The 25,076-nt window shown below is 39.2% G+C and overlaps 1 protein-coding gene and 1 long non-coding RNA gene across 5 annotated transcripts in view; one reads left to right on the forward strand and one right to left on the reverse strand.

Moving 5' to 3' along the window:
• The window catches only part of vstm2a (V-set and transmembrane domain containing 2A), a 52,499-nt gene that overhangs the window by 17,492 nt on the left and 9,931 nt on the right, over window positions 1–25,076 (forward strand). For all 4 annotated transcript variants that reach the window (XM_003226095.3, XM_016996655.2, XM_008118793.2 and 1 more), the window contains exon 4: window positions 7,895–8,228. In XM_003226095.3, the coding sequence (XP_003226143.1) occupies window positions 7,895–8,228 (334 nt within the window). The remainder of the gene's footprint in view (window positions 1–7,894; window positions 8,229–25,076) is intronic.
• Window positions 1,878–24,272, reverse strand: LOC134299848 (uncharacterized). The gene is made up of 3 exons (XR_010007085.1): window positions 24,195–24,272; window positions 18,053–18,135; window positions 1,878–4,008 (listed from the first exon to the last, which is right to left on the reverse strand). It is a non-coding gene; the product is annotated as an uncharacterized LOC134299848 (long non-coding RNA).

Genomic DNA, 25,076 nt, shown 5'->3' on the forward strand with positions numbered 1-25,076 from the left:
CCAATTATAGAGCCTTCTTGATTTCTGTAATAGACGTGTGATCTCCATGCATATAGTTACATATTTGGTTGCTTGTAGAATGTGTTTGCAATGAACAAAATGCTGGCCACACAAAATTCAATCATCCTGCTTAATTTCTCTTGGCCAAATTTTCCAATGATGTTTGATTCTGTTCCTTGTCCATTTTGTATTCCAACTGTCTATGATAAGAAATAATTCCTGTTTTGGTGTGTAATAAATTTTATCTTGGACTTCTACACAGATCTTTCATTTTCCCCACCTTCTGCTTCTACAGTTGGAGTATAAACTTGAAATATGGTTTTATGAGTTTTCCCTGAACCTTTATTAATATTATTCAGCCTGGTTTGAATTTAATTGTCACTACATCTCTCCTCACTTTTAATGCTTCCAATTTCTTCTTAGATTTTCATTTCTAAGATGTCCCATTCTTGTCTATTTTCACTCACTCACCCCATATTGCAATATTTATATGTTCCATTTCTTTTTTACTATGACTAGCTTCCCTTGATTAATGCTTCTCATATTCCTGTAATATATGTTGGCAGCTTTAGACTTTCCTTTTACCTCTGAACTTATCAACAGTTCAACTTCCTTTTAGCTTGAATTCTGTTGCATCAATAATCACATTACTACTCCTTGTATTCATGTACAGAATGCATGTTGTTTTCTGCTGTACCCCAATAGATCATTGAGTGCTATCCAACCGATGAGCTTCTACAACTATCTCTTGTTTCATTTTGGATAGTGTCAGCATAAGTTTTTATGATATTAAAAATACATTCAAAGGGGTTTATTATGCCTCTTTCTGCATCATACTAACAAATGTTAGTTGTGGTGCCACTGCTGTTGTCTCTGAGAGATCCTATTTGGTACATTTAATCTGACTTCTTAAAAAGCCTTTCTGGTATGGGTGACCCTGCCAACAGCACTGCCACCAGCAGCATAGCTTCTTCACAGAAACACACCATGGAAAGGTAGTGCCATGGTAGGTAAGAATTCTTATTACTGCAATATTAGGTCTATAAAGACACCTCTGAGGATGCCTGCCATAAATGTGGGTGAAACGTCAGGAGAGAATACTTCTGGAACATGGCCATACAGTCCAGAAAACACACAACAACCCAACATATAAACAAATTACATCAAAACAGAAATACATCAAACAATATAGAACAGCCTGACTTTAAACTTAATAACAGATAAAAATTAACAAAGAAGTAGACTTAAATAACCCATACAAACATAATCACATAATATAAATTTCACACAAGATAAAATATCTAAAGCTAAAACCTTATTAGGAGGTTGGATGGCTTTCAACAACCAACAGGCTAAAATCAGTTCCAATATCTAGACAAGATTTGACATTTCTAGAAAATGATGTATGTCAAGGCATGTTAGACCATGTAATCAGTTCACCAAACAAGGTTGCCCGCCTGCCCCACAAACAGCTAAATCAGTCCCCAAAAGAAGGAAAGGCTTTGGGGCAACAATCAGCCAGCTAAATCGGCTTTGATGGAGAGGTTTATTCTCAAATGGTTTAATCAATCCCAGGCAGGGAATCCCTGGATCACCCGTTTACAGGAAGTGCATGAAAATGGATATGGAAGGCTTCCAGTTTCAGCAAGCAGAAACGGATAGCGATTCTCCGAAAAGGCACAAGACTTTTGGGAAGTCATAGTCCCTTAGCCTCAGGGGAAGGGAAAGGCAAAACCCCAGCTGATTAAATCCTGCTAAGAAATGCCTATGATAGGTTTGTTTTAAGATCACCATAGGTTAGAATTGTGTAACTTGAAGAAACAAACAAACAACAAAAACAACGATGATGTTTTTCAATATGTTGATTAGAGCTTTTTTTCCCTTTCTTTTCTGGGATTCACACATCAAACTTTTATCAGCTGTAATGGCTGTTTTGCCTAGCACAAAAAATAAACCTTTCAATTTTTTACGAGAAATGGGAAACATGCAAGGGTCGTATTTCCTTTCAGTATTAGTTGGTGCAATGCAGTTAAAATAACATAGCAGTGCTATTTTCAAAATGGCATGGACATCTATAGGAAACACAAGGCAAACTAAATAAAGGAGAGAGGGGTGAAAATGTCAGGGTTAGAACATGGGATGAGCTTTATTGTGTATGTTTTTTTAAATAATTCAAACCTGCAGAATTTGAGCCAAGAAAAGAAATACAGCCCAGGAACCATATATTGTGGATTGCCAAGCATTTGATTATTCCGTCTCTCCTTAGAATTCTTTAGGTATGCAAGTTGTGTGAAATCCTCCTCTGTAAATTTCATCATGCCAAGTGCTAAAATTTAGAAAAGTTTAGAAAAATAACATTTTGGGAGATTACAACTCTCAAAATCACTAGCCAGTCAGTATGGCATTTGGCCATGCTTTAAAAATGTGTAAGCTCTTGCTAAAACACGTTAATTTTAATGCTTTGTGTGAAGAAAAGGAGCAGAAATGTGAGCCACTGCCAGCAAAGCAAGAAAAAACGTCATCCTTCCCTCAACATTTTTGCACCTATCTTCTGTCTGACATAAACACAGCATTCCCACGGTTCATCCTTAGAATATCTCATATTGCATTCCCACTCACAGATACACTGCCGTGCACATTATGCTTACACACATGCACACTTTACAAGTCCTGCTTCTCAGCTGATTCATGTAGGTCACTTGTGTTTCTGTGAGTTTATTCCATTGCGTTAATGCAAACTACCCCACATACAACCACTGATTTAAAGCAAAGGTTGGAGCCTAGATGATTTTTGGCTCCTCTAAAGCATTGAATGGATGCAACTAGACTATTGCAGCTACCACTATGGGTAATCGCCCTGAATCCCCATGGGGAGATTGGGCAAGATGAAGTTGTTATTATTATTTTATTGTATGACACAGCAAACAAGATAGATATGCTGGATTTCATTTCACAAAATCACATGTCGAACTTTCCCAAGTGTCTAAGACTGTGTGATGTATTTTCAGATGATGCGCACAGATCCCAGTAGGGTGGCCTTTTGCAGTTGGCAGAGGGCAAGATGATGATGATGATGATGATGATGATGATTCAAGAACAGATGTCTCATCAATTATAGTGACTTTCTTTTGGCTAAGTAGGGTGTGTGTGGAAGAGTCTTTTTGATTGGTGCCCCCTGAAACAACTTATTTACATATTCTTAAGACTTTTAAGGTGAGCTTTTTGGCTAAAATGAGGAGATGCTGTTGTCTTGGTGGTATCATTGGGTTGTATAATTTACACACCTAAGAAAAAGAATGGGATTTCTTCATATCTCAGATGACATATGGAAAGGTTTCTCTTTATCCCTAACATGGGATGTTGTCAGGGATGAAGATTAAGTTTTCTCATCAACCTATCTGAGAAATCAAGATGTCCACCATGATGGAATAAAAGCTGACATGCCATTTCAGCTCAGCTGTTCTGTGAAGAAGTTCCATTATTTCCAAATTGGGCTTATGAAAATTCAATCATTCATAAGAGATCAAAAGGAGGTTCTCTGATCAGTGCTGGAAAGTTTCAGTGTGGGCCAGATTGGGTTAGTTGGGACTCCCTATTCCTGTATCTTCAATGCAAAAGTGGATTTATCATAGATTGTATTGCTACACTATTCCTCCTACAGAGGCATGATAATAGTCATCTCCAAAGCAATGGCAAGGACAGAAGGCACTGGTCAGAAGACTAGCACAGAGAGGGAAGCATTCAGTTGTCCTCTTCTCTGGACATCACACTTGAACTGATTGGCTCAGTCACTGAGATATGCCATGTCTATTTGAGAGTCAGAATTTGTAATATAATTGAGAGTACCAAGACAATGTTGTTGTGGATAGCCAAAATTTCAATTGCTCTCTTCACTTCCCTTGGCCATTGTTATTGCTCACTTTACAAGATCCTTCATCTGCTGTTTTCTTTCTCCATTGCCCGCTTTCTCATGCATCAATGGGCAGTAATATCCACAGAAGAGGGAAACTGCATATGAAAAAAGGATGTTTAGGTGGCAATCCTATACATTTTACATGAATATAAGCAACAGTGAAACAAATCATATAAATATATAATGAGATTAAAGTGGATGTCCATGGCACACTGAACAGGGATTGAAGCACTTAGACCCTAGTGGGATTTACAGTGCAGATACTGTAATCAGGACAGATACTACCACTACTCAAGGGAAACATCTTTTCAGATGTTTCACTTTCCATTTATAAAGTTTTTAAAAACTCTTTCCGATTCAAGAAATATTCTGCACTGGGGGTGGAATGAGGGGTAACTGCAATGTGGGTGTTGGGTTATCTATGTATGTGTATGTGTACATGTTTATAAATGTGTATTGTAAGTATATTATAATATTAAAATAAATAATATATTCTGCACATAATTTGCATATTTGTACAGGAAATAGCACTTTCTGCATGAAAAATAACATTTTGCGTAAAACATCAATGTGCAAACTTTGTGTAGAATAAGCTCTGAACTGGATTTTCATCAATCCAGAATTCTTATCATTAGGGTTTCTTAACACAAGAAAAAATAATTTTTAATGTTTAAAAATATTTTCCAACATTTTCCCCCCATTCCTATGGAAATTTGAATCTTCCTCCCTACAGATGCTATTTGGTTATGTATTTCAATGCAGAATATTCTAATTATACATATCTCATTTTTTATGCAGTTTAAACCTTGGCCACAACTAACAGCCTGGAGTAGGCTTTGGCGGTTTAAATGCTCAGTGGTCCAATACTGTCTTGTAATTAAAAACAGCCTTATTGAAAAAGTCAATTGATTTGTAAAGGGTGCTCACAGGCCACATTTTGATTCTTAAAGGATTCATTACAATTGTAGATTACAATAATGGGAATCAGAGAATAATGCAATAAATGTTGTGTCACCAAGGTTGCTCAACATAAATTTTGCTGATTCAAATGCCTTTTAAAAGGTAATATGCATTATGCTCATATGTCTAAAAAAGGACATGTTGCAAAGATCTTGTTCAGAACAGAGAAAAAGTGTGAGTTGTATACTGGGAGACTCTCACTTTAGATCTGTGATACCCAGAGAATATAGTCATCTGAATGGTAATTCTCAGATTGATCAATATAGGAATGATCATTCGCTTTGGGGTACATTAATACCCAGGCCAGCAAAAATATTGCTGCTAAAATTCAAAGTTGTTAGAGCTCAACAGAAAAAAAAACTTCTCCTTACTAAAATAACTCCTTTGCAAAAATTCTGTTAATTGCCACAATCCCATCATTAGTAGTTAATTGGAATGGCATAAATACTGTTTCATCTTCCCCATCAGCAGTTTTCAATAGCTATATCTGATTTGCTGCACAGATTGCAGGCATTAAGGCAGTGAAAGGTTGGATGGAGCCATCCTCCCTGGATGTCTGCCTGCACCAAACTGTTTCTGTTATTTCAGCCATCATATTGACAACAAGCATATGATGTTTACAGTCCACTGTGTACTCTTTGCATTTTACAAGGTCCTGTCTCTCAAACCCTACATCCCCTTCTACAATTTGGAGATAAAAACAGTAAACAAATTAACAATGTGGATCTGTATTTGGTTTAGCGACCAAAACCAAAGGATGCTCATCAATGGTTTCACTTCATCCTGGAAAGCAGTGACTAGTGGAGTGCCACAGGGTTTGGTCCTGGGCCCAGTACTGTTCAACATCTTTATTAATGATTTGGATGAAGGTTTAGAGGGCATACTAATCAAGTTTGCAGATGACGCCAAATTAGGAGAGATAGCTAATACTCCAGAGCACTGAATCAGAATTCAAAATTACTTTAACAGATTAGAGAGCTGGACCAAAACTAAAACAATGCAAACCAGGACAACCAAGACAAATGTAAGATACCACACTTAGGCAGAAAAAAATGAAATGCAAAGATACAGGATAGGTGATGCATGGCTTGACAACAGTACATGTGAGAAAAGTGTGATGCAGCAGCTTAAAAAGACAATAGGAGATACTGGGTGGAATCAAAAGTAGTGTCTAGCTCGAGGGAAGTCATGGTGCACATCTATTCTGCTTTGATTAGACCTCACCTAAAATACAGTGTCCAGTTCTGGGCACCAGAATTTTAAAAATATTGACATGCTGGAAGGTGTCCAGAGGAGGGCAACTGAAATGATCAAAGGTCTGGAGACCATGCCCTATGAGAAGTGTCTTAAAGAACTGGGTATGTTTATCTAGCAGAACAGAAGGTTGAGAAGAGACATGGTAGCCATGTATAAATATGTGAAAGGGTGTCATAAGGAAGAGGGAGCAGGCTTGTTTTCTGGTGCCTTTGAAACTAGGACTCAGAGCAATGAGTTCAAATTACAGGAAAGGAGATTCCACCTGAACATTAGGAAGAACATCCTGACCATATGAGCTATTTAACAATAGAACTCTCTGCCTCAGAGTGTGGTAGACGCTCCTTCCTTGGAAATTTTTAAACAAAGGCTGGATGGCCATCTGTTAAGGATACTTTGATTTTGCTTTCCATCATGGCAGGGGGTTGGACTAGATGGCCCATGTGGTCTCTTTCAACTCTATGATTTTATGATATGAGATTTACAAATATCCTAAGTAAAGGTTTTCCATCTTTGAAAAACCACTCCAGAATATTATTTCTAGATAAATAAATACAAACAAAATGTTATATCATATCATATCATATTGTATCCTTCTGGGTCAACTCACTGGAATGGGACTTGCAGTGGCTCTGCTCATTTCTGGAGGGCCAGACCCAGAAGGTGGTGATGGGGGATGCCTGCTCGGACCTCTGGCCTTTGGCTTGTGGAGTCCCACAAGGCTCAATACCATCCCCCATTCAATTCAACACCACCAGCCAGATGTCTAACAGGAGAGGACTACAAGGAGAACACTAATCCCCTGTTAAAACAGATCTACTGGCTGCCTGTGAGTTTCCGGGCCCAATTCTAAGTACAGGTTATTATCTATAAAGCCCTTTACGGTTTGGGTCCAGCCCATTTGTGTGACTGCATCTTCCCCTATGAACCAATTTGGACCTTAAGGTCCTCTGGGGGAGCTCTTCTCATGGTCCCACCACCCTCACAAACATGGTTGGTGGATACAAGAGAAAGTACCTTCTTGGTGGTGGACCCTCAGCTTTGGAATGCTCTCCCTAAAGAAATCAGATAGGCTCCCTCTCTAGCTACCTTTAGAAAAGAACTAAAAACCTGGCTGTGGAAGCAGGCTTTCAAAAATGGATGATTCCTATTTAATATGATGGTGGTCTTTTACCTCTGTTTTAACTGGTTTTGCCTCCAGGGTGCAATATGTTTTTAAAACCAGTACAAATTTTTAACCTGTGTATTTTTTGTGATACTGTTATGTTAATTTAACCTGCTTATGATTGTTGGTTATAACATCCTGTCTTTTTGCTTTTGCTTATGTATGTGTTATGATTAAATTTTCTTGCAAGCCACCCGAGTCCTTTTGGAGAGGGGGTGGGATATAAAGAAAGTTTTTTATTATTGCATTATTAATGCATTTATACAATGTCCAATATGTTTTGCATAGGTTTCAAATATTTATCCCTAACTTTTCATTGCATTGTACTCAAGTAAATTCAGAACAGATTACAATAATGCCACTATCATTCTATTCCCCATTCCCTCCACAAAAAGCCACATGACAAACTCACACATATGTACAGTTCAGTTGGACATAAACCTGTGGCTAGTGGATGGGTGGTTTGTTTTTCTTTAGTAACCTCAAATCCCAGGTTCACTGTTAGATGAATCAGAGTAAGAAAGACTCTGATTGAACCTTGAAATTAGTTGGGGCACCTGCTGAGTGTAATGCCTGATGCTTTCTTTCTTGAACTTTTGCAGACAGTGAAAGTACAAGGGAATGATATCTCCCACAAGCTGCAAATCTCAAAAGTCAGGAAAAAGGATGAAGGGTTGTATGAGTGCAGGGTGACCGATGCCAATTACGGAGACCTTCAGGAATACAAAGCCCAGGCCTATCTCAAAGTCAGTGCAAATAGCCACTCCCGACGGATGCAGGCCTTCGAAGCGTCTCCCATGTGGCTACAGGATAAGCCTCGCAAGAACATCTCAGCAGCCATCCCCAGTAGCATCCATAACTCTGCCAGCCAACGTATACGCCCCACCTCCGGCCCTCCAGCAGATGCCAAAATCCCCAAACAAAGCCCACAATCAGGTATGAGAGAGTATTTTGAAATCTTGTAGGATTTGTTTGTTAACGATCTTGAAACATGTTTAAATACAAAGTGAAAGATGGAAATAATGATGTTAGTGGAACGAGAAAAAAACCTCATCATACACTCTGCAGTTTTGCATCCACTGTGATATAAGGAAACATGCTAAACACAATCTCATAATTTTGGAACACTTGGTTCTCATCACATCCAAAAGAAAATCAAAATCCCCATTGACCTGGTATGATAAGATCATGCTCTTCAGAGGCCCTTTTAAAGCAAAGGTTTCATAGTTTTTTATCCATCAGCTCAAATGTACAAACCATATCTGGAAGCCCCATCTCCTTGTTCAAGGCTTACTAATACAGTAGAGTCTCACTTATCCAACACTCGCTTATCCAAGCTTCTGGATTATCCAAGCCATTTTTGTAGTCAATGTTTTCAATATATCATGATATTTTGGTGCTAAATTCGTAAATACAGTAATTACAACATAACATTACTGCGTATTGAACTCCTTTTTCTGTCAAATTTGTTGTCTAACATGATGTTTTGGTGCTTAATTTGTAAAATCATAACCTAATTTGATGTTTAATAGGCTTTTCCTTAATCCCTCCTTATTATCCAAGATATTCGCTTATCCAACATTCTGCCGGCCCGTTTAGCTTGGATAAGTGAGACTCTACTGTATTCCTTTTTAAAGTTTTGCCCTAGGATTACAAGAACAGACAGGCCTGGGCAAGATGGACCACATTGCATGTAAAGCTAGTTTGAATAAATTGCAATACCACATACCATAAGGCCCTAAACAAATATTGTTACTAGGAATATAAGGAAACAAAGTAAGACGAATTATATCAAATTAGGTAAAGGTTTTCCCCTGACGTTAAGTTGTGACCGACTCTGGGGGTTGGTGCTCATCTCCATTTCTAAGCCAAAGAACCGGCATTATCCATAGACACCTCTAAGGTCATGTGGCCGTTATGACTGCATGGAGTGCCGTTACCTTCCCGCCGCAGCGGTACCTATTGATCTACTCACATTTGCATGTTTTCGAACAGCTAAATTGGCAGGAGCTGGGGCTAACAGCAGGCGCTCATTCCGCTCCCAGGATTTGAACCTGGGACCTTTTGGTCCGCAAGTTCAGCAGCTCAGCGCTTTAACACACTGTGCCACTAGGGGTCCCTATATCAAAATATGCTACTACATTTTAGTTGTACAGTAGAGTCTCACTAATCCAAGCCTCGCTTATCCAAGCCTCTGGATAATCCAAGCCATTTTTGTAGTCAATGTTTTCAATATATCGTGATATTTTGGTGCTAAATTCGTAAATACAGTAATTACAACATAACATTACTGCCTATTGAACTACTTTTTCTGTCAAATTTGTTGTATAACATGATGTTTTGGTGCTTAATTTGTAAAATCATAACTTAATTTGATGTTTAATAGGCTTTTCCTTAATCCCTCCTTATTATCCAAGATATTCGCTTATCCAAGCTTCTGCTGGCCCGTTTAGCTTGGATAAGTGAGACTCTACTGTATTTTCTCCCTGCCTCCTGCTTTTCTTCTTTTCTTTCTTACTTCATTTCCCTAGAGACTCAAGACTTAACATAATGTGACTTACTGTATTAATTTCAAATAGGATAGTCTTGAGGGTGAGGGGCAACAGCAGACTTCACAACCTATGTCCCACCCAGCCCAATGCAGACTACCAGCCTAGTTTTGCACACATAAAGACAAAAGATTTGGTTTAGTAATGTCTTTGTGGGCCAGCAGACATTGTAGGAAGCTAGAGGTGTCACATGTCATGAGGTTTGCTCCAATTTTTTTGCAATTAAGATATTTCTTTTTAGATGACAAATATATTAGATACATTTGATACATCACATCAGGAAAAACAGAAGGAGCTTAATGCATCCGTGAAAGAACTGAAGAGATAGAAAATAGTCCATCAAAGACCTTTGTGTTTTGAAATGTGTTAGGTTTTGAAGAAAAGAAATGATTTCCCACATCATCTTTGAAAACTATTCCCCAGCTTTTGGATATCTAAGTTAGTCTGATATCCTGCTGGTTCATTTGCATAAAAGCTACCCACCAAACCAGTCCTGCTCTTTGATGAGAATACATTTATAGATTTTTGATAGGGAATTGAGCTATAGTGAAGTGGTGAACCATCATGGCTTAGATTGAGGTTGAATCATGATGAATTTACCATTAACTTCAGAAGACTAGGTTTAGTTACTCTCAAACTTCTATCACCAATACGATAATAATGCTGATCTGTCTGACATGATTGATAAAAAGACCACAAGAAAGTGCTTAGAATACTCAAAGGCATTTATTTTTTTAATCACTTAGAAAGACCATCTGCATACCAATTGATTATATTTGCACACTTAACAAGAATGTACTTAATGTTTTTTTTCTACTAGTCCTTTCTCTGACTTCATCATGTAGTCCCTGTTACAAATTATTTTTGTATGATCTCATTAGTCCTTAATGAATAGTTTTTTTTCCAAATTAAGTTAGGTATAGGTACTAAGAATGTCAATCAAACAATAAAAAGTTTCACCTTGTATTTTTCTTGCACAATGTTAAATGGCTAGCAAAGACTGGAATGAGTTTGTCTATAAAGTATTAGCAGTGCATTAGAGAAAGCTATGAAACATATAGTTGTACCAGGGAAATAAACACAAATCTGAAGCCCTGCAGGAATGTTCAAGATGGAATTTGAGAGGCAATCAAGTTCGAGAAAGAAAATTTGAAAAATCAATAAATGAAAACAAGTTTTCCGCTCAATATGTCAAATCTACAAATTAAAAATTATCCTCAATACTTGCTGCTAAGAATCATGCCTTGAGGCTTAAGAGCATGTTGTTTTCAATGTGTATCTCAAAACTACACCATATTATTATTATTATTTTTTAAAAAAACATACAATAACAATGCATTAATAAGAGTGCCAACTAAAATCAATTCTTCCCTTCCTTGCTCTGAACTGCATTGGCTTTATTAAGCATTGTTGTTGTTTTCATTGCTATTTTCCTCATGAGGGCTTTTTTTCTTAATAACTGCAAGAATAGAGTGGAAATCAAACCTCTTCTATAATCATAGAGTTGGAAGAGATCACAGTTCAACTCCCTGCCATGCAATCAAATCACACTTGACAGATGGCCATCCAGCCTCAGTTTAAAAACTCCTAAAGAAGGAAACTCTGGGTGCTTCTAGAGAGCACCAAAATCCATATTTTAAATCTAAGACAAAAATTCCTGTGACCTGACAGCAGGTCTACACACAGATCTATCAATCCCGGGATATGGTCCTCTGTTGTTCACACAGCCGCCCTCTGTAGCGGATCAAGATAGAAAGTGGACAGGGGATATCTGGTGAAAGTTTTTGTTTTGTTTTTTTTTTAAAAAAAATCCACTCCATTATGCAGGTAAAGGTTTCCCCTGACGTTAAGTCCAGTCATGCCAGACTCTGGGAGTTGGTGCTCATCTCCATTTCTAAGCCAAAGAACCGGCATTATCCATAGACACCTCTAAGGTCATGTGGCTGGCATGACTGCATGGAGTGCCGTTACCTTCCTGCCGGAGCGGTCCATCTTTTTAACATCTGAGTTTTACCTCTTATCCTGGTCCCTCCTGCACTTTGGCTAAACATCATTTAGCCACTTCCCCTTTTAATCCAGTTACTTCCAGGTTTTACACCATGCATAGAAGGGCCCTCCACCACACTCCAAGGCACCATATGCTACTGTTGAACAGTTCTTGCCATCAACAAGTTATTTTTAATATTCATGTAGAATCACCTTTTTCTGACATTTGGATCCATTGCTCTATGTCCTAGGCTCTAGAGCAGCATAAAAGAATTTTAGGTAAAGATAAAGGTTTTCCCTGATGTTAAGTCCAGTCTGTCTGACTCTGGGGGTTGGTGCTCATCTCCATTTCTAAGACGAAGAGCCAGCGTTGTCCGTAGACACCTCCAAGATCATGTGGCTGGCATGACTGCATGGAGCGCTGTGACCTTCCCGCCGGAGCAGTACCTATTGATCTACTTACATTGGTATGCTTTCAAATTGCTAGGTTGGCAGAAGCTAGAGCTAACAGCGGCCGCTCACGCTGCTCCTGGGATTTGAACCTGGGACCTTTCGGTCTGCAAGTTCAGCAGCTCAGCGCTTTAATGCACTTCGCCACCGGGGCTCCTTAGAAAAGAACTTTGCTCTCTCCTTAATATGACTTCATTTATTTAAACTTGGCAACCATGTCAGCAATTTACCTTTTCTTTTCCCTATACATTGCAACCCCAGTCTAAACCAGACATGCCTGCACTTGCTGTTAATTGAAATCATCAACATTATAGGTTTGCTTAAAATACATTGGAAGTAATATGTCAGGCACTTACTTGAAGACAGGCTAGAGATCATGTAACGGTCCAGCTTCTGACAGACTGCAACTGCCAGCATCCCTCACCATTGGGGGATGGGGTGATAAAAGTGGCAGTCTGGAGGGCTGCATAATTCCCATCCTTACTTTAAGGGCTTTAAGTATCTTTTAACATTCAGAGGGAAACTTAAAAGCTTCCTTGATTAAAGGCTGCATAGCAGATGCACTACTGCTATTTATTCATGTATTTATGAAGTGCTTCTTACCTAGTTTTCTGAGGAATGAGAACTTTCAAGGGCAGGATTTCATTTCCTTTGATGGGAGAGTGCTGGAAACTTATGGTATCTTTGCAGTTCTCACTCTGCTTTCAAATATGCATGTACTATAGTGGAAGGAAATTGCTACCGTATAAACACCAACAGTACCTGTGAGAGGCTTTTTCGGCCCATTTAAAACTCTCTCTCTGCCTCTTTCCAAATTGTAAACTGGCTATTTCAATTACACACACAAACACAGATTGCTGTACCTCTGATTTCTAGCACTGTAGAGTTGAACACTGAAAATTGTTGATACCTACAACATACCAGCAATTCATCATGAGGCAGTAGTTTGTGTTTTGGATTGGGAGACAGGGGTTTAAATCTCTGCACAGCCATGGAAATCCACTGGGTAATAATGGGCAAATTATATTCTGTCAGCTTCAGAGAAAGAGAATGACAAATCCTCTTTGAGCAAATCCTAGAAAAATCCTGATATATACCCTGTCAAATACATGCACATGCTTTGTCCCCCTGAAGTTGTCTAATTTCAAAGGGGTTCAATTAATGAAGGTGCATTACATCAGCCCTGTTGTTGCTGTTGTTGTTATTGTTATTATTTCCAACCAGATGAAGTTATTTTCCCCCCAAAATATAGTCTAACATGACAGAGTTTGAGTGTCTTGTTATCTATATATATAAAAATATTCTGATAGTTTCTGCTTTAAGGTAAACAACAAAACTAAACAACCAAAACCCACGAAACTTGGCCACAAAAGACATGGTCATCCGGACTGTGTTTAGACATTTAAAAAACCAAGAAAAATAAAGTCCTAATAATTAGAGGGAGAGGAATAAATGCTATTCAACTTGGCCAACCAAGGATTCCGCAAGATAGAAAGCAGCCAGGCTTGCAAGCAGCAAGGCTATTCAGCGCTGTTCAACCTGGCCAACCAAAATTTCCACTAGGTAGAAAACCCCCAAGTTCTGAAGCCATGAGGCTACTCTGTCCCATACAACCAGGCCTAGAAAGGATGCCCTATGTGGGAAGCGGCCAGGCTTTTAAGCTGCAAGACTATTCAGTGCAGTTCAAGCTGGCCAAACAAGGATTCCCCTACAAAGGAAGTAGCCAGGTTTCAAAGCAGCTCTTTGATTGAAGGTGCTACTCCAGCTACTCCAGAAAATGGCCAGGCTTTGAGGCTGCAAGGCTTTTCCACCTGACCAACAAATGATTCCCATAAGCCACAGCAACGCTTGGCCGGGCAAAGCTAGTAATATTATACACACTGTTATACTGACATTACACACAATTCAACTTTTTGAATGGAAGTGATCCTCAGAAATATTCAGACAGGTCTCAAGAGAGATTCCTCCAAAGTTCAGTTAATGAGTTAAGCGTATGAGATATTCTGAACTTGAAAAGTTACGTTTGAGAAATAATACATTATGTAACTTACTACAAAGCCCTGTTTATGCGACTTAAATGTTAATTTTATGTTACAACTGAGGTGGGAAAGTGAAGTCTATTGGTTACATGTGGCCTGCAATGCAATTTTTCAATCCCAGGGATACCGAACCTCCATTTTGGGCAGCGGGGTGCCTTTAATAAAAGAATTCCCCTCACTTTTACCCCACAGGATGTTGGGATTTTTGAAGTATTTCTTTCCTGATTTTCTTTTCAAAAGCATTTTTAAATTTTGAGAATGGAAGGCACAACAGAAAAATATGGCTTTTAACTTCTAGCAATTATACTTCCTTCATTGCTCCTTGGATCATTCAGTACTATTTATATTGGGGTTTTTTGGTTCTTGCTTTTTCAAAAAAAGCTAAGAAAATATAGCCTGTAAATGTTAGTCATTACATGGGAAAATGTGATGGTATTACAAATGATCACATTATTTGCAAAATTGAGCATCACCATGTTCTGATTCCCAAAGTAACACATTACATATACATCTATTTCTTAGATTGTGTTACTTTCATATCCTACTATTATTTCCTTCCATCTCATCCAGTATTTTTATTACCAAAAGTCATAGAGGTTAATCTTGACTTTAGAAATCATTGTCAGAAATTACTATACATTTTATCCGAAGCAGAATGTAATCCAGAAGCCTCAGCACTAGGAAAATATCTTTATTAATGTCAAGAGAAATTAAAAGAAAATTATTCCATTTCTTTCTTCTTTTATATAACAAAAGCAGAAAATGCTTGCTAAAATCTTGCAAAATGGACACTGTGCCAAGGTCAAATGAAATACAAAGAAAGCTCACTGAGGAATCCCACCAAAATGACAAACAAGAAGAGTAAATTTAATTTGCTTCAAAGCAGATGCTATTATATAGATTAAAGTAGTAAAGTGGCTGCATTGACCCTTGTGCTGGTAGCATTCTAAAATTCAATAAACCAATTTTAGAAGTAATTGCAAATACACATACACACCAGCAGTTGGAATTTTATTTCTCATATCCAAGGTGTGTCTTAGGAGCCTTGATTGCCTCTCAAATTCCATCTTGAACATTCCTGCAGGGCTTCAGACTTGTGTTTATTTCCCCTGTACAACCATACATTTCATAGCTTTTTCTAATGCACTGCTAATATTTTATAGACAAACTCATTCCAGTCTTTGCTACCCATTTAACATTGTGCAAAAATACAAGGTGAGACTTTTTATTGATGGATTGATTGACATTCTTAGTACCTATACCTAACTCAATTTGGAAAAAAACTATTGAGATCATAAGAAGAATTTGTAACAGGGACTACATGATGAAGTCAAAGAATGGACTGGTAGAAGAAAAAACATTAAGTACATTGTTAGGTGTACAAATATAATCACGTATGTAACCAATTGGTATGCAGATGGTCCTTCTAAGTGATTAAATAAATAAATGCCTTTGAATATTCTAAGCACTTTCTTGTTGTGGTGTTTTTATCAATCATGCCAGACAGATTAGCATTATAGGAACCCCGGTGGCGAAGTGTGTTAAAGCTCTGAGCTGCTGAACTTGCAGACCAAAAGGTCCCAGGTTCAAATCCCAGAACTGGAGTGAGTGCCCGCTGTTAGATCCAGTTTCTGCCAACCTAGCAGTTCGAAAACATGCCAATGTGAGTAGATCAATAGGTACTGCTCTGGCAGGAAGGTAACGGCGCTCCATGCAGTCATGCCGGCCACATGACCTTGGAGGTGTCTATGGACAATGCAGGCTCTTCAGCTTAGAAATGGAGATGAGCACCAAACCCCAGAGTCAGACATGACTGGACTTAACGTCAGGGGAAACCTATTATCGTATTGGTGATAGAGGCTTGAGAGTAAAAAATGTAGTCTACTGAAGTTAATGTTGAATTCATCATGACTCAACCTCAGTCTAAGGCATGATGGTTCACCACTTCACTATATAGCTCAACTCCCTATCAAAAATCTATAAAAAGTATTTTCATCAAATAGCAGGACTGGTTTGTTGGGTAGCTTTATACAAATGAACCTAGATATCCAAAAGCAGAGGAATAGTTTTCAAAGATGATGTGGGAAATCATTTCTGTTCTTGAAAACCTAACACATTTCAAAACACAAAGGTCTTTGATGGACTATTTTCTGTCTCTTCAGTTCTTTTACGGATACATTAAGCTCCTCTTTTTTCCTGATGTTACGTATCTAATTGTCATCTAAAAATAAATCATATCCTTACATATCAACAAACTGCTAACCTCAAGTGGGGTGGAGAATTTGTAAACGTTTCCCAACAAATCTTTCAGTTTTCTAAATCAATCTTTGTTGCCTCTAGAAATTTTTGCTTTATATAACACAAGCTTTTAGAGTTCTCACTAGATTGCCTTATACCTATACGGCTGCAATTAATTTCTATGAGCCTTGTACAGGAGAATATAACTGAGTTCTGGAAGGTATTTCTTTCATGTGGACAGAGACATCATATGCAGAATAATGAATTTCTCTAAATAGTTATACAAGTTTCAGTCATCAATTATTCGCTATCATCTTGGGCATAGGAAAGACAAAATGAAGTGCAGTACTGAATATATATGAATGGAAGAGGGCTCCCCAACATCCATGAAAGCTTGGGACTTCATCACACTAGAGCAAGCATGGGCAAACTTCGGCCTTTCAGGTGTTTTGGACTTCAACTCCCACAATTCCTAACAGCCTACTTGCTGTTAGGAATCATAGGAGTTAAAGTAGAAAACCCCTGCACTAGAGCATCTATCCACTTTAAATTCATTTGCTGTCTCCTGCAGAATGCTGGGGTTTGTAGTTTACTGAAACCCAGGATCTCTCTGGCTGAGCAGTTTAAAGCTCTATGAATGGCAACCAATTATGCAACAACTCAATGTGAAATTAAGATAAAATGTACATAAAGGTAAAGGTTTCCCCTGACGTTAAATCCAGTCATGTCTGACTCTGGGGGTAGGTGCTCATCTCCATTTCTAAGCCGAAGAGCCGGTGTTGTCCGTAGACACCTCCAAGGTCATGTGGCCGGCATGACTGCATGGAGCGCCGTTACCTTCCCGCCGGATTGCTACCTATTGATCTACTCACATTGGCATGTACATAGGAGAACCTATAAGACTGTAGACAAGGAGAGAACAGATATTACTTTGGAGTCTATAATACCTTTATATGTTCTATTTAAATAGAAGACTGTAACCTCTTAAAGAAAATATATTATTTGAGAAATGATTATGAAAGACTAATAGCTGGAAAGTATTGCACTGTATGCAACAAACACTCACAAATGTATGTCTATTTGAATGAATAAATAAATAAGGGAAAAGACCCCTCTCTAAACTACAAACCCCAGAATTCTGAGGAACACGGGACCCAGATTTAAAGTGGTTAGATGCTCTACTGCAGTGGTTCTCAACCTGTGGATCCCCAGATGTTTTGGCCTTCAACTCCCAGAAATCCTAACAGTTTCTAATCTGGCTGGGATTTCTGGGAACTGTAGGCCAAAACACCTGGGACCCACAGGTTGACAACCACTTCTCTAGTGTGATGGAGTCCTTGGTTTTAGGACACCATCAAGAATCTTTGCAGTAAAAGACATTTTCTGCACACGTTTTCATGGGGGGGGGGTTTGTGCAGAAAAATTATAGTTGCCATCCTGCTAGGAAGTAACAATGACATAAGCTAGACTTTCAATCTTGTAATTGTTTTATACTCACATTTACAGTTGTGACAGTTTGGGAGTGGAGAGATTTAGCAATTGGCTTCATGAGGGTTCTGAAGGGCATGGCATTTGATGAACCTAATAATGGGAAAAGTATAAAGAAAGAGAAAAACAGAAAACAGATCACTGAGGGAACCCAAACAACAAGAGGGAAAACAAAGGAAAAACACCCAACTTGATAGATATTGAAAAATATGACAAAGGAACCAGCTATGGTTAGAATCATCATGATGGAGAGAATAAGGGGAATCTTGGAGGATATATGGCAAAGTAGGAAACTAAAAAAGAACCAACTAAGGTTAGCATCATGGAGACAGAGAGCATAAAAGGAGTCCTGGAAGATTGGTGACAAATACTTATTTTATTTATTTGGCAAATACTATGAAAGAAGGTTGGGGCAGAGGAGAGGGGAGAAGTCTGAGAACTGATGGGAAGATTTTTATAATGATGGTTTTTTATAGGGTTGTTGTATGTCTTTCGGGCTGTGTGGCCATGTTCCAGAAGTATTCTCTCCTGACGTTTCACCCATATCTGCACAACCTACAAACTATCTACAGACCCACAAAGAAAATCCAACAAATGCTACGGTCAGCGATGGACAAGAGGGATCCTCTCTCCTCTGCAGGAGTCTACCGGATACCATGCAGCTGTGGACAAGTATACATAGGGACCACCAAATGCAGCATTGCCCAAACACGAGTCAAAGAACATGAAAGGCACTGCAGACTAATTCAACCAGAGAAATCAGCCATAGCAGAGCACTTGATGAACCAGCCTGGACACAGTATATTATTTGAGAACACAGAAATGCTGGACCACTCCAACAACTATCATGTCAGACTACACAGAGAAGCCATTGAAATCCACAAGCATGTGGACAACTTCAACAGAAAGGAAGAAACCATGAAAATGAACAAAATCTGGCTACCAGTATTAAACTCTAAAATCAAAACAGTAGATGGGAACCAACACTCTGAGGGCAGAGGACAGCTAATGACTGAACAAAGGATGCCCCCAGGCAAGAGACAAAACCTTTCCAATGCTAATTAGGGTGATTAACTGAAACATTAATACTGGCTTCCCAGTGACAAAGGACTCTTGCCACACCCTGAACTCTCCACAGATATATATTCTTTCCTTTCCTTACTTAGTTTATCCATACTTCACAACCTCTGAGGATGCCTGCCATAGATGTGGGCGAAACATCAGGAGAGAATACTTCTGGAACAAGGCCATACAGCCCAGAACACATACAACAACCCTGTGATCCCGGCCGTGAAAGTCTTCGACAACACATAGTTTTTTTATTTTTGTGAGAGCAATTTCAGTGGAGTGCAAGCGGCACAAAAATATGATAAAAATTTAAGGGAAGAGTTAGAGGAGAAGAAGTGTAAACATCAAAAGTTTGTTTTATGCCCCAGGCCTTGGATGGCAAATGATATTTATTTATTTATTTACAGTATTTATATTCCGCCCTTCTCACCCCGAAGGGGACTCAGGGCGAATTACAATGAACACATATATGGCAAACATTCAATGCCAATAGACAAGCAACATTCAGTTTTAGACAGACACAGAGGCATTTTTTTTTAACATCTTCCAGCTTCACGATTTCCGGCCACAGGGGGAGCTGTTGCTTCACCGTCCATTGGTGGCTGTTCTTCCTCATTCTTTTCCTCGTGAGCAGTTTTATGGTGTTGTAGATTAGTTAAATTAGCCTCCCGCATAAAGCGTCCCTAAATTTCCCTAATTGACAGATTCAACTGTCTTTCGGGGCTGCTAGGTCAACAGCAAGCCGGGGCTATTTTTTTTTTTATGGTCGGAGGCTTAACCCGACCCGGGCTTCGAACTCATGACCTCTCGGTCAGTAGTGATTTATAGCAGCTGGTTACTAGCTAGCTGCGCCACAGCCCGGGAAATGGGTAAGAATACTTAAGGAAAATAGGAACAGGAAAAAGATTTGCATTCTTGAATGCATGGGGAAATGATCTGAGGGTATAGCTGATTATATAGATCAGAGGATGGATAATGGCAAACAGGAAATGAGAAGGCATGAGATCATGTGGAGGGTAGCCAACTAATCAAATGAGGTGGGGAAAGAAAAACAGAGATAGAAAGAAAAGAATTGTTGGGAAGGGAAAGGGATATGAGTTCAGAGCAGATGGCTCTGAAATATATAACTGAAAAGACAGGGAAGATCTTGACAGAGAATGAAACAGGCATCCACATGATGTTGTTCTCTTTCTGCAGCCCTCATGTGCTTTTCTAATGCTGTGTCTGCTTTTATTTTTTTCTGTTAAGGGAGGGAAGAGCAGAATAAAAGAAAGGGCAGTACCATTGCCAGCATGGATAGCAAAATGGAAGATGGAGGCAGGATGGAAGCATTTTCCATTGGGAAGGTGGATGACGGTTCCATTCCTCTCTCCTCCAGCACTCTTTCATAGTGAAGTAGTCTGAGGGTTGTACTGAGGAAGCAGACTTTAAATCTCCTGGCTGTTCCAGCAATGCTCTGTCAGCCTCAGAGAATAATCCATCTTGCAAATTTCTTCAAATGAATTTCTAATGGAAGTGCTATTTAGTGTGTGTAATTCAGGTCTCTTTTCTTGAAAGACCTTTAAAATTATTTGCTTCCTTTTAAAAAAGGACATACGTTTTGAAGCGGTTGGTTTCTCATTCTCTTCAAGCATAACAGACACATAATTGCTTCCTTTTTTTACTTGCGGAACATGATGTTTCAGCTGCAAACACTCAAAATACTGATTTAGCTTTGTGGCTTGTTTTGTTCTATACTTTGTAATTTACTTTCAGGAAAAAAGGAAAAAAGGGTTACAGAATCCTTAGGGGGGTGTGTGTGTGGGGGGGGGGGGGGGGAGAAGCTGGGAGTTTCTGCTATCCCCCAAACAAACATATGCAATTCCCTTCTCTTGCGCCTTCTCTGGCTCATGTAACTACTCACAAAAGAATAAGAATTTGGGTTAAATCCTGTTGTTAGTCCCATAGAACCACAGATGTCAGGAGCTTCATGAGCTATCATCCAAACCACTCCCTCCCACATGGAAGATCTCTAGCTATAAAACATCCGCAGCAGGTCATTGTCCAGTCCTTTTTTGAATGCATCCAGAGAAGGAGATCTTGCCAACCCTCTAGGGAATTGTTCCAATGCTAAACTGATTTTACTGTCAAGAAGGACCTTCTGATGTTCAGTCAAAATCCAGTCTTCTGTAACTTCAAACAATTAGATCTGGTCCTACATCCTAGGGCATCGGGAAACAGGCCTGCCCTCACCCCTCATTCTTTGACAGTTCTTGAGGTATTTGAAGAGTGTGATCACATCACTCTTCAGTCTTCTCTTCACTAAGGGCCCTTACTAAATCCCAAGAGAACTGGGCTATTATATCCCAATTCCTCCCCACAATCACCCCAAACCCCAGGCTTTTCCTGGGGAGGTGGCTAGATGCCCTCCCCGGTCAACCAAAGGTTGACCCAGGGGACATGGAATGAGCACCCAGCCCCCCATTTATCCCCTAAACTTATCTGAGGGGCTTTGCTGTATGCTCAGGCCCCTTCGTTGAGAGCTCCCTCCTTCCCCTTCCCAAGTTCCCAACACATCATTTTGATGCACCAGGAGCTCCCAATGGAGGGGCCTGAGCATGCAATCAGGCTTCTCAGGTACGTTTAGAGGCTAAATGGCAGACTGGGAGTGGAGGCGCCAGAACCAGTATCCCCACAGGGCCCACACCTGGAAAGATTTGGACCTTAAATTAAAGTACAGATCTTTCCAGGTGTTTAATTGATCTGGAGTAGGGGGCCCCAGATGACGTAGTGGACTAAGTGATTTGAAGGTTGGGTTGCTGACCTGAAAGCTGCCAGGTTCAAATCCCACCTGGAGTGCGGATGAGCTCCCTCTATCAGCTCCAGCTCCATGCAGGGACATGAGAGAAGCCTCCCACAAGGATGGTAAAAACATCAAAACATCTGGGCAATGTCCTTGCAGACGGCCAATTCTCTCACTCCAGAAGTGACTCAAGTTGCTCCTGACACGAAAAAAAATCTAGAGTAAACTGAAAAATCCCAGTTTACTCCAGATTAATTCAGGTTTACCAAAGGCATCATCTGGATGCCTCGGGTAAACATGAGACAGGTTATCGGCCTGTTTGGAAGGGCCCTAACTTGAACATGCCCAGCTTCTTCAACCTTTCCTCACGTTTCCTTAGACCCACTGAATCAATGGGATTTACCCTATGTGTTCACTCACCATTTGACAATGAAGTGACGTAATAAACCTTGTCAAAAACCTTGCCAAAAAACCCTAGGAGTGGGTCAATGTAAGTCAAAGAAGACTTGAAGCCACATAATAAGAAAACATCTCTTGCTTGGACTCAGTGCCGGCAATGTAAGCGCCCGCTTGTGGCGCATTGTCCCCAGGGCGCTCGCGAGAAGTGCTAGGCCTCAGACCTAGGCCTCAGGATGCCTGCTTATGGCATTGCAAAGCGGAAAGGGAAAGAAAATTGTCAATTTTTCAGCTCTTGATGCAGCTTTAACTTTTAAATTGCTTGTTTGCCTAAGGCTGTTCTGCTATTTCTTCACCTGTGGTGGAAAATACCACAGGTGAAGGGATTGGACAGGAGATTCTCCCTGCAGTAGTACCAGCAGCCAGCTCTATGCCTGCTCAAAAAAAAAATGGAGTTATAGAAGCTGATGGATAAAACTGCAGCTCAAAGCCCTGATCAAAACAAGAAAATATGGGAAGCACCCCAGCTTTACGGAAAATATTTTCTTTAAAAGATCAGCAAGACCAGTGTGTTTCTGAAGGTCCTGTAGTACATTAAGAGTAAGAAAAAGGTTGGGTGAAATCATATTTCCATGAATTGATTAATATAAATGTCTTGCATTTATGCTCTGATAAGTCTATTAAAAAAGCTTCACATGGATCTATCCATTTCAAATGAGATCTTCTTTCCTTCCTTCTGAAAATTATACATAATGAGATATTTGGAAATTGCATGGGAAAACATAAATATGTGCATATTGAGAAAAGTACAACCCACATCCGATTTAGGTTTTATTTGGGAAGAAAGAAAGTTTTTACAATCCAACAAAATTAAAATACTGGTGGGATGATGAGGATCCTGCTTGCACCCCCTTCCACCTCTGGGAAACACATATTTCCTGTTATTAACTATTAAAAAGTATCAATTAAATATACAATATACAGGTAGAAGGTAAAAGCAGGCAACAATCTCTGGTCTCTGTTGAACAAAGGATGGCCCTCACTCTCATATACTCCCAGAGTGTCCGCAAAGGAACAGTTCCCTCTTTTTGTGTTACCCCCTTTGATACTTCTTGGTGGTTGAATTGTTCCTGAAAGAGTTCTGCTTTTAATGGTCCAGATGGACAAGACAGTTACACTAGATGGTAGGCAGTACCTGCTCAGTCTTTATCATTTCCTTTCCCATAGGCCTATGTGCCATCCCATTGGTGTGCATGAAACATAGCAAAAGATACATCAAAATAGGACCAAAGTCTGGGAAGTCTATTGCAATTCCCATTGCATATAAATCAGGAAAACAATTAAATTCTGTCAGGAGTATTCTGCTTTGAAGTATCCTAGGAGTATTTTAGAGAACATGCATTTATAAGGTGAACTCAACCAGTTGTTGATCCACACTACATTTAATCCAGTGAATCAGTTGAATCTACATAGACATTGAGTTGCCAAGTTACCTTTGATACAGTGAACCTACTCTAAATTGGGACTAACAATTGGATTTAGGCATAGTTCTTATCTTGAGGTGTTCAAGACATAACATAATAGACATAAACAGGTTAGCATTTCAGTCATTGCCCATTAGCTGTGGTCCTGGATGCCTAACCATGTTCAGAAAGTTTAAGCTGAGTTGTCACCACCAGGCGATATATGAAATGGTGGTTATTATTTACGCAACCTTAGCAATACCATAAAAATATAAAGACTTTTGACATGAAACTCCACTGGAACAAATCTCTTTTATGCATAAGCAAATATCAGTCAGGTCCAAAGCAATAGACACACAAACAAGAGGAAAAAGGAACAAGAAATATTTACTCTTGTCAACAGAGTTGCAAAATCAAAAATGATATAAACTCAACAAACTTACTCAGTTCTTCATAGCAAAGAGCATTGCTGGTCAGTCATTGCACATTCAGCATAACCATCACCAACTGTATTCTAAAAACTCATACAGTTATACCCCACCAGGTGTGGTCCAAGCTTGCTTGCTGACCTACATCAGCAGTTGCTCATAATAATTAACACCATAAGGTTTTTTCACACATATATACCTGATCCTGTTACTACTTACTGTAACAATCTCTAAGAGGAATATAAACTTACAAATAAAGGAGAAGGTATTTAATGGCATATCCTTTGGGAACTACATATATAATAAAAGAATTTCTTCTAGAGGCTGTGTATTTGGCAACAAAAATAGTTTCCATCAATTTTTATTGGACTTGTCTTCTCCTGCAATTAGTTGGATTACTTTTGCTTGGATATCAGTATGAACTAAGAAATTCTGGGAATGTAGTTCTCAAGCTTACTCTTATACATAAAAGATACGTGGCTCAACCCATCTAAAATTCCTTCTTGATTGAGAAAATTAATTCAATTTATTGATGGGGAAAACTGAAGATAATGGAAGGAATGGAGAGGGTTTGCATTTGTTTTAATAGCTCAGTGGAAGTTAAAGCCCTAGTAAGTGTAGAGGACTGGGGCAAGGAAACCGCTTCTTTTTACCTCACTTTAAGTTCAGTAAAAAATAGTCTGGCACTAATGGGGATGGGAAAACTTACTGTTTGTCATAGGAGTTGTACATGGAAAATTAGGTTCTTCTAATTTTTCTTTTCTGACAAAAAATTGTCTCCCTCTCATTCTTCTCCTTTCCACTTTAAAGAGAGATCTTAACCAAAACCTAATATTAGACACTTTGGGGATAATGAAATAAATGTTTGAATGTTAGAAGGAGGGAATAGCATCCATG

The sequence above is a fragment of the Anolis carolinensis genome, chromosome 6, assembly GCF_035594765.1.
Source record: "Anolis carolinensis isolate JA03-04 chromosome 6, rAnoCar3.1.pri, whole genome shotgun sequence".
Taxonomy (NCBI): domain Eukaryota; kingdom Metazoa; phylum Chordata; class Lepidosauria; order Squamata; family Dactyloidae; genus Anolis; species Anolis carolinensis.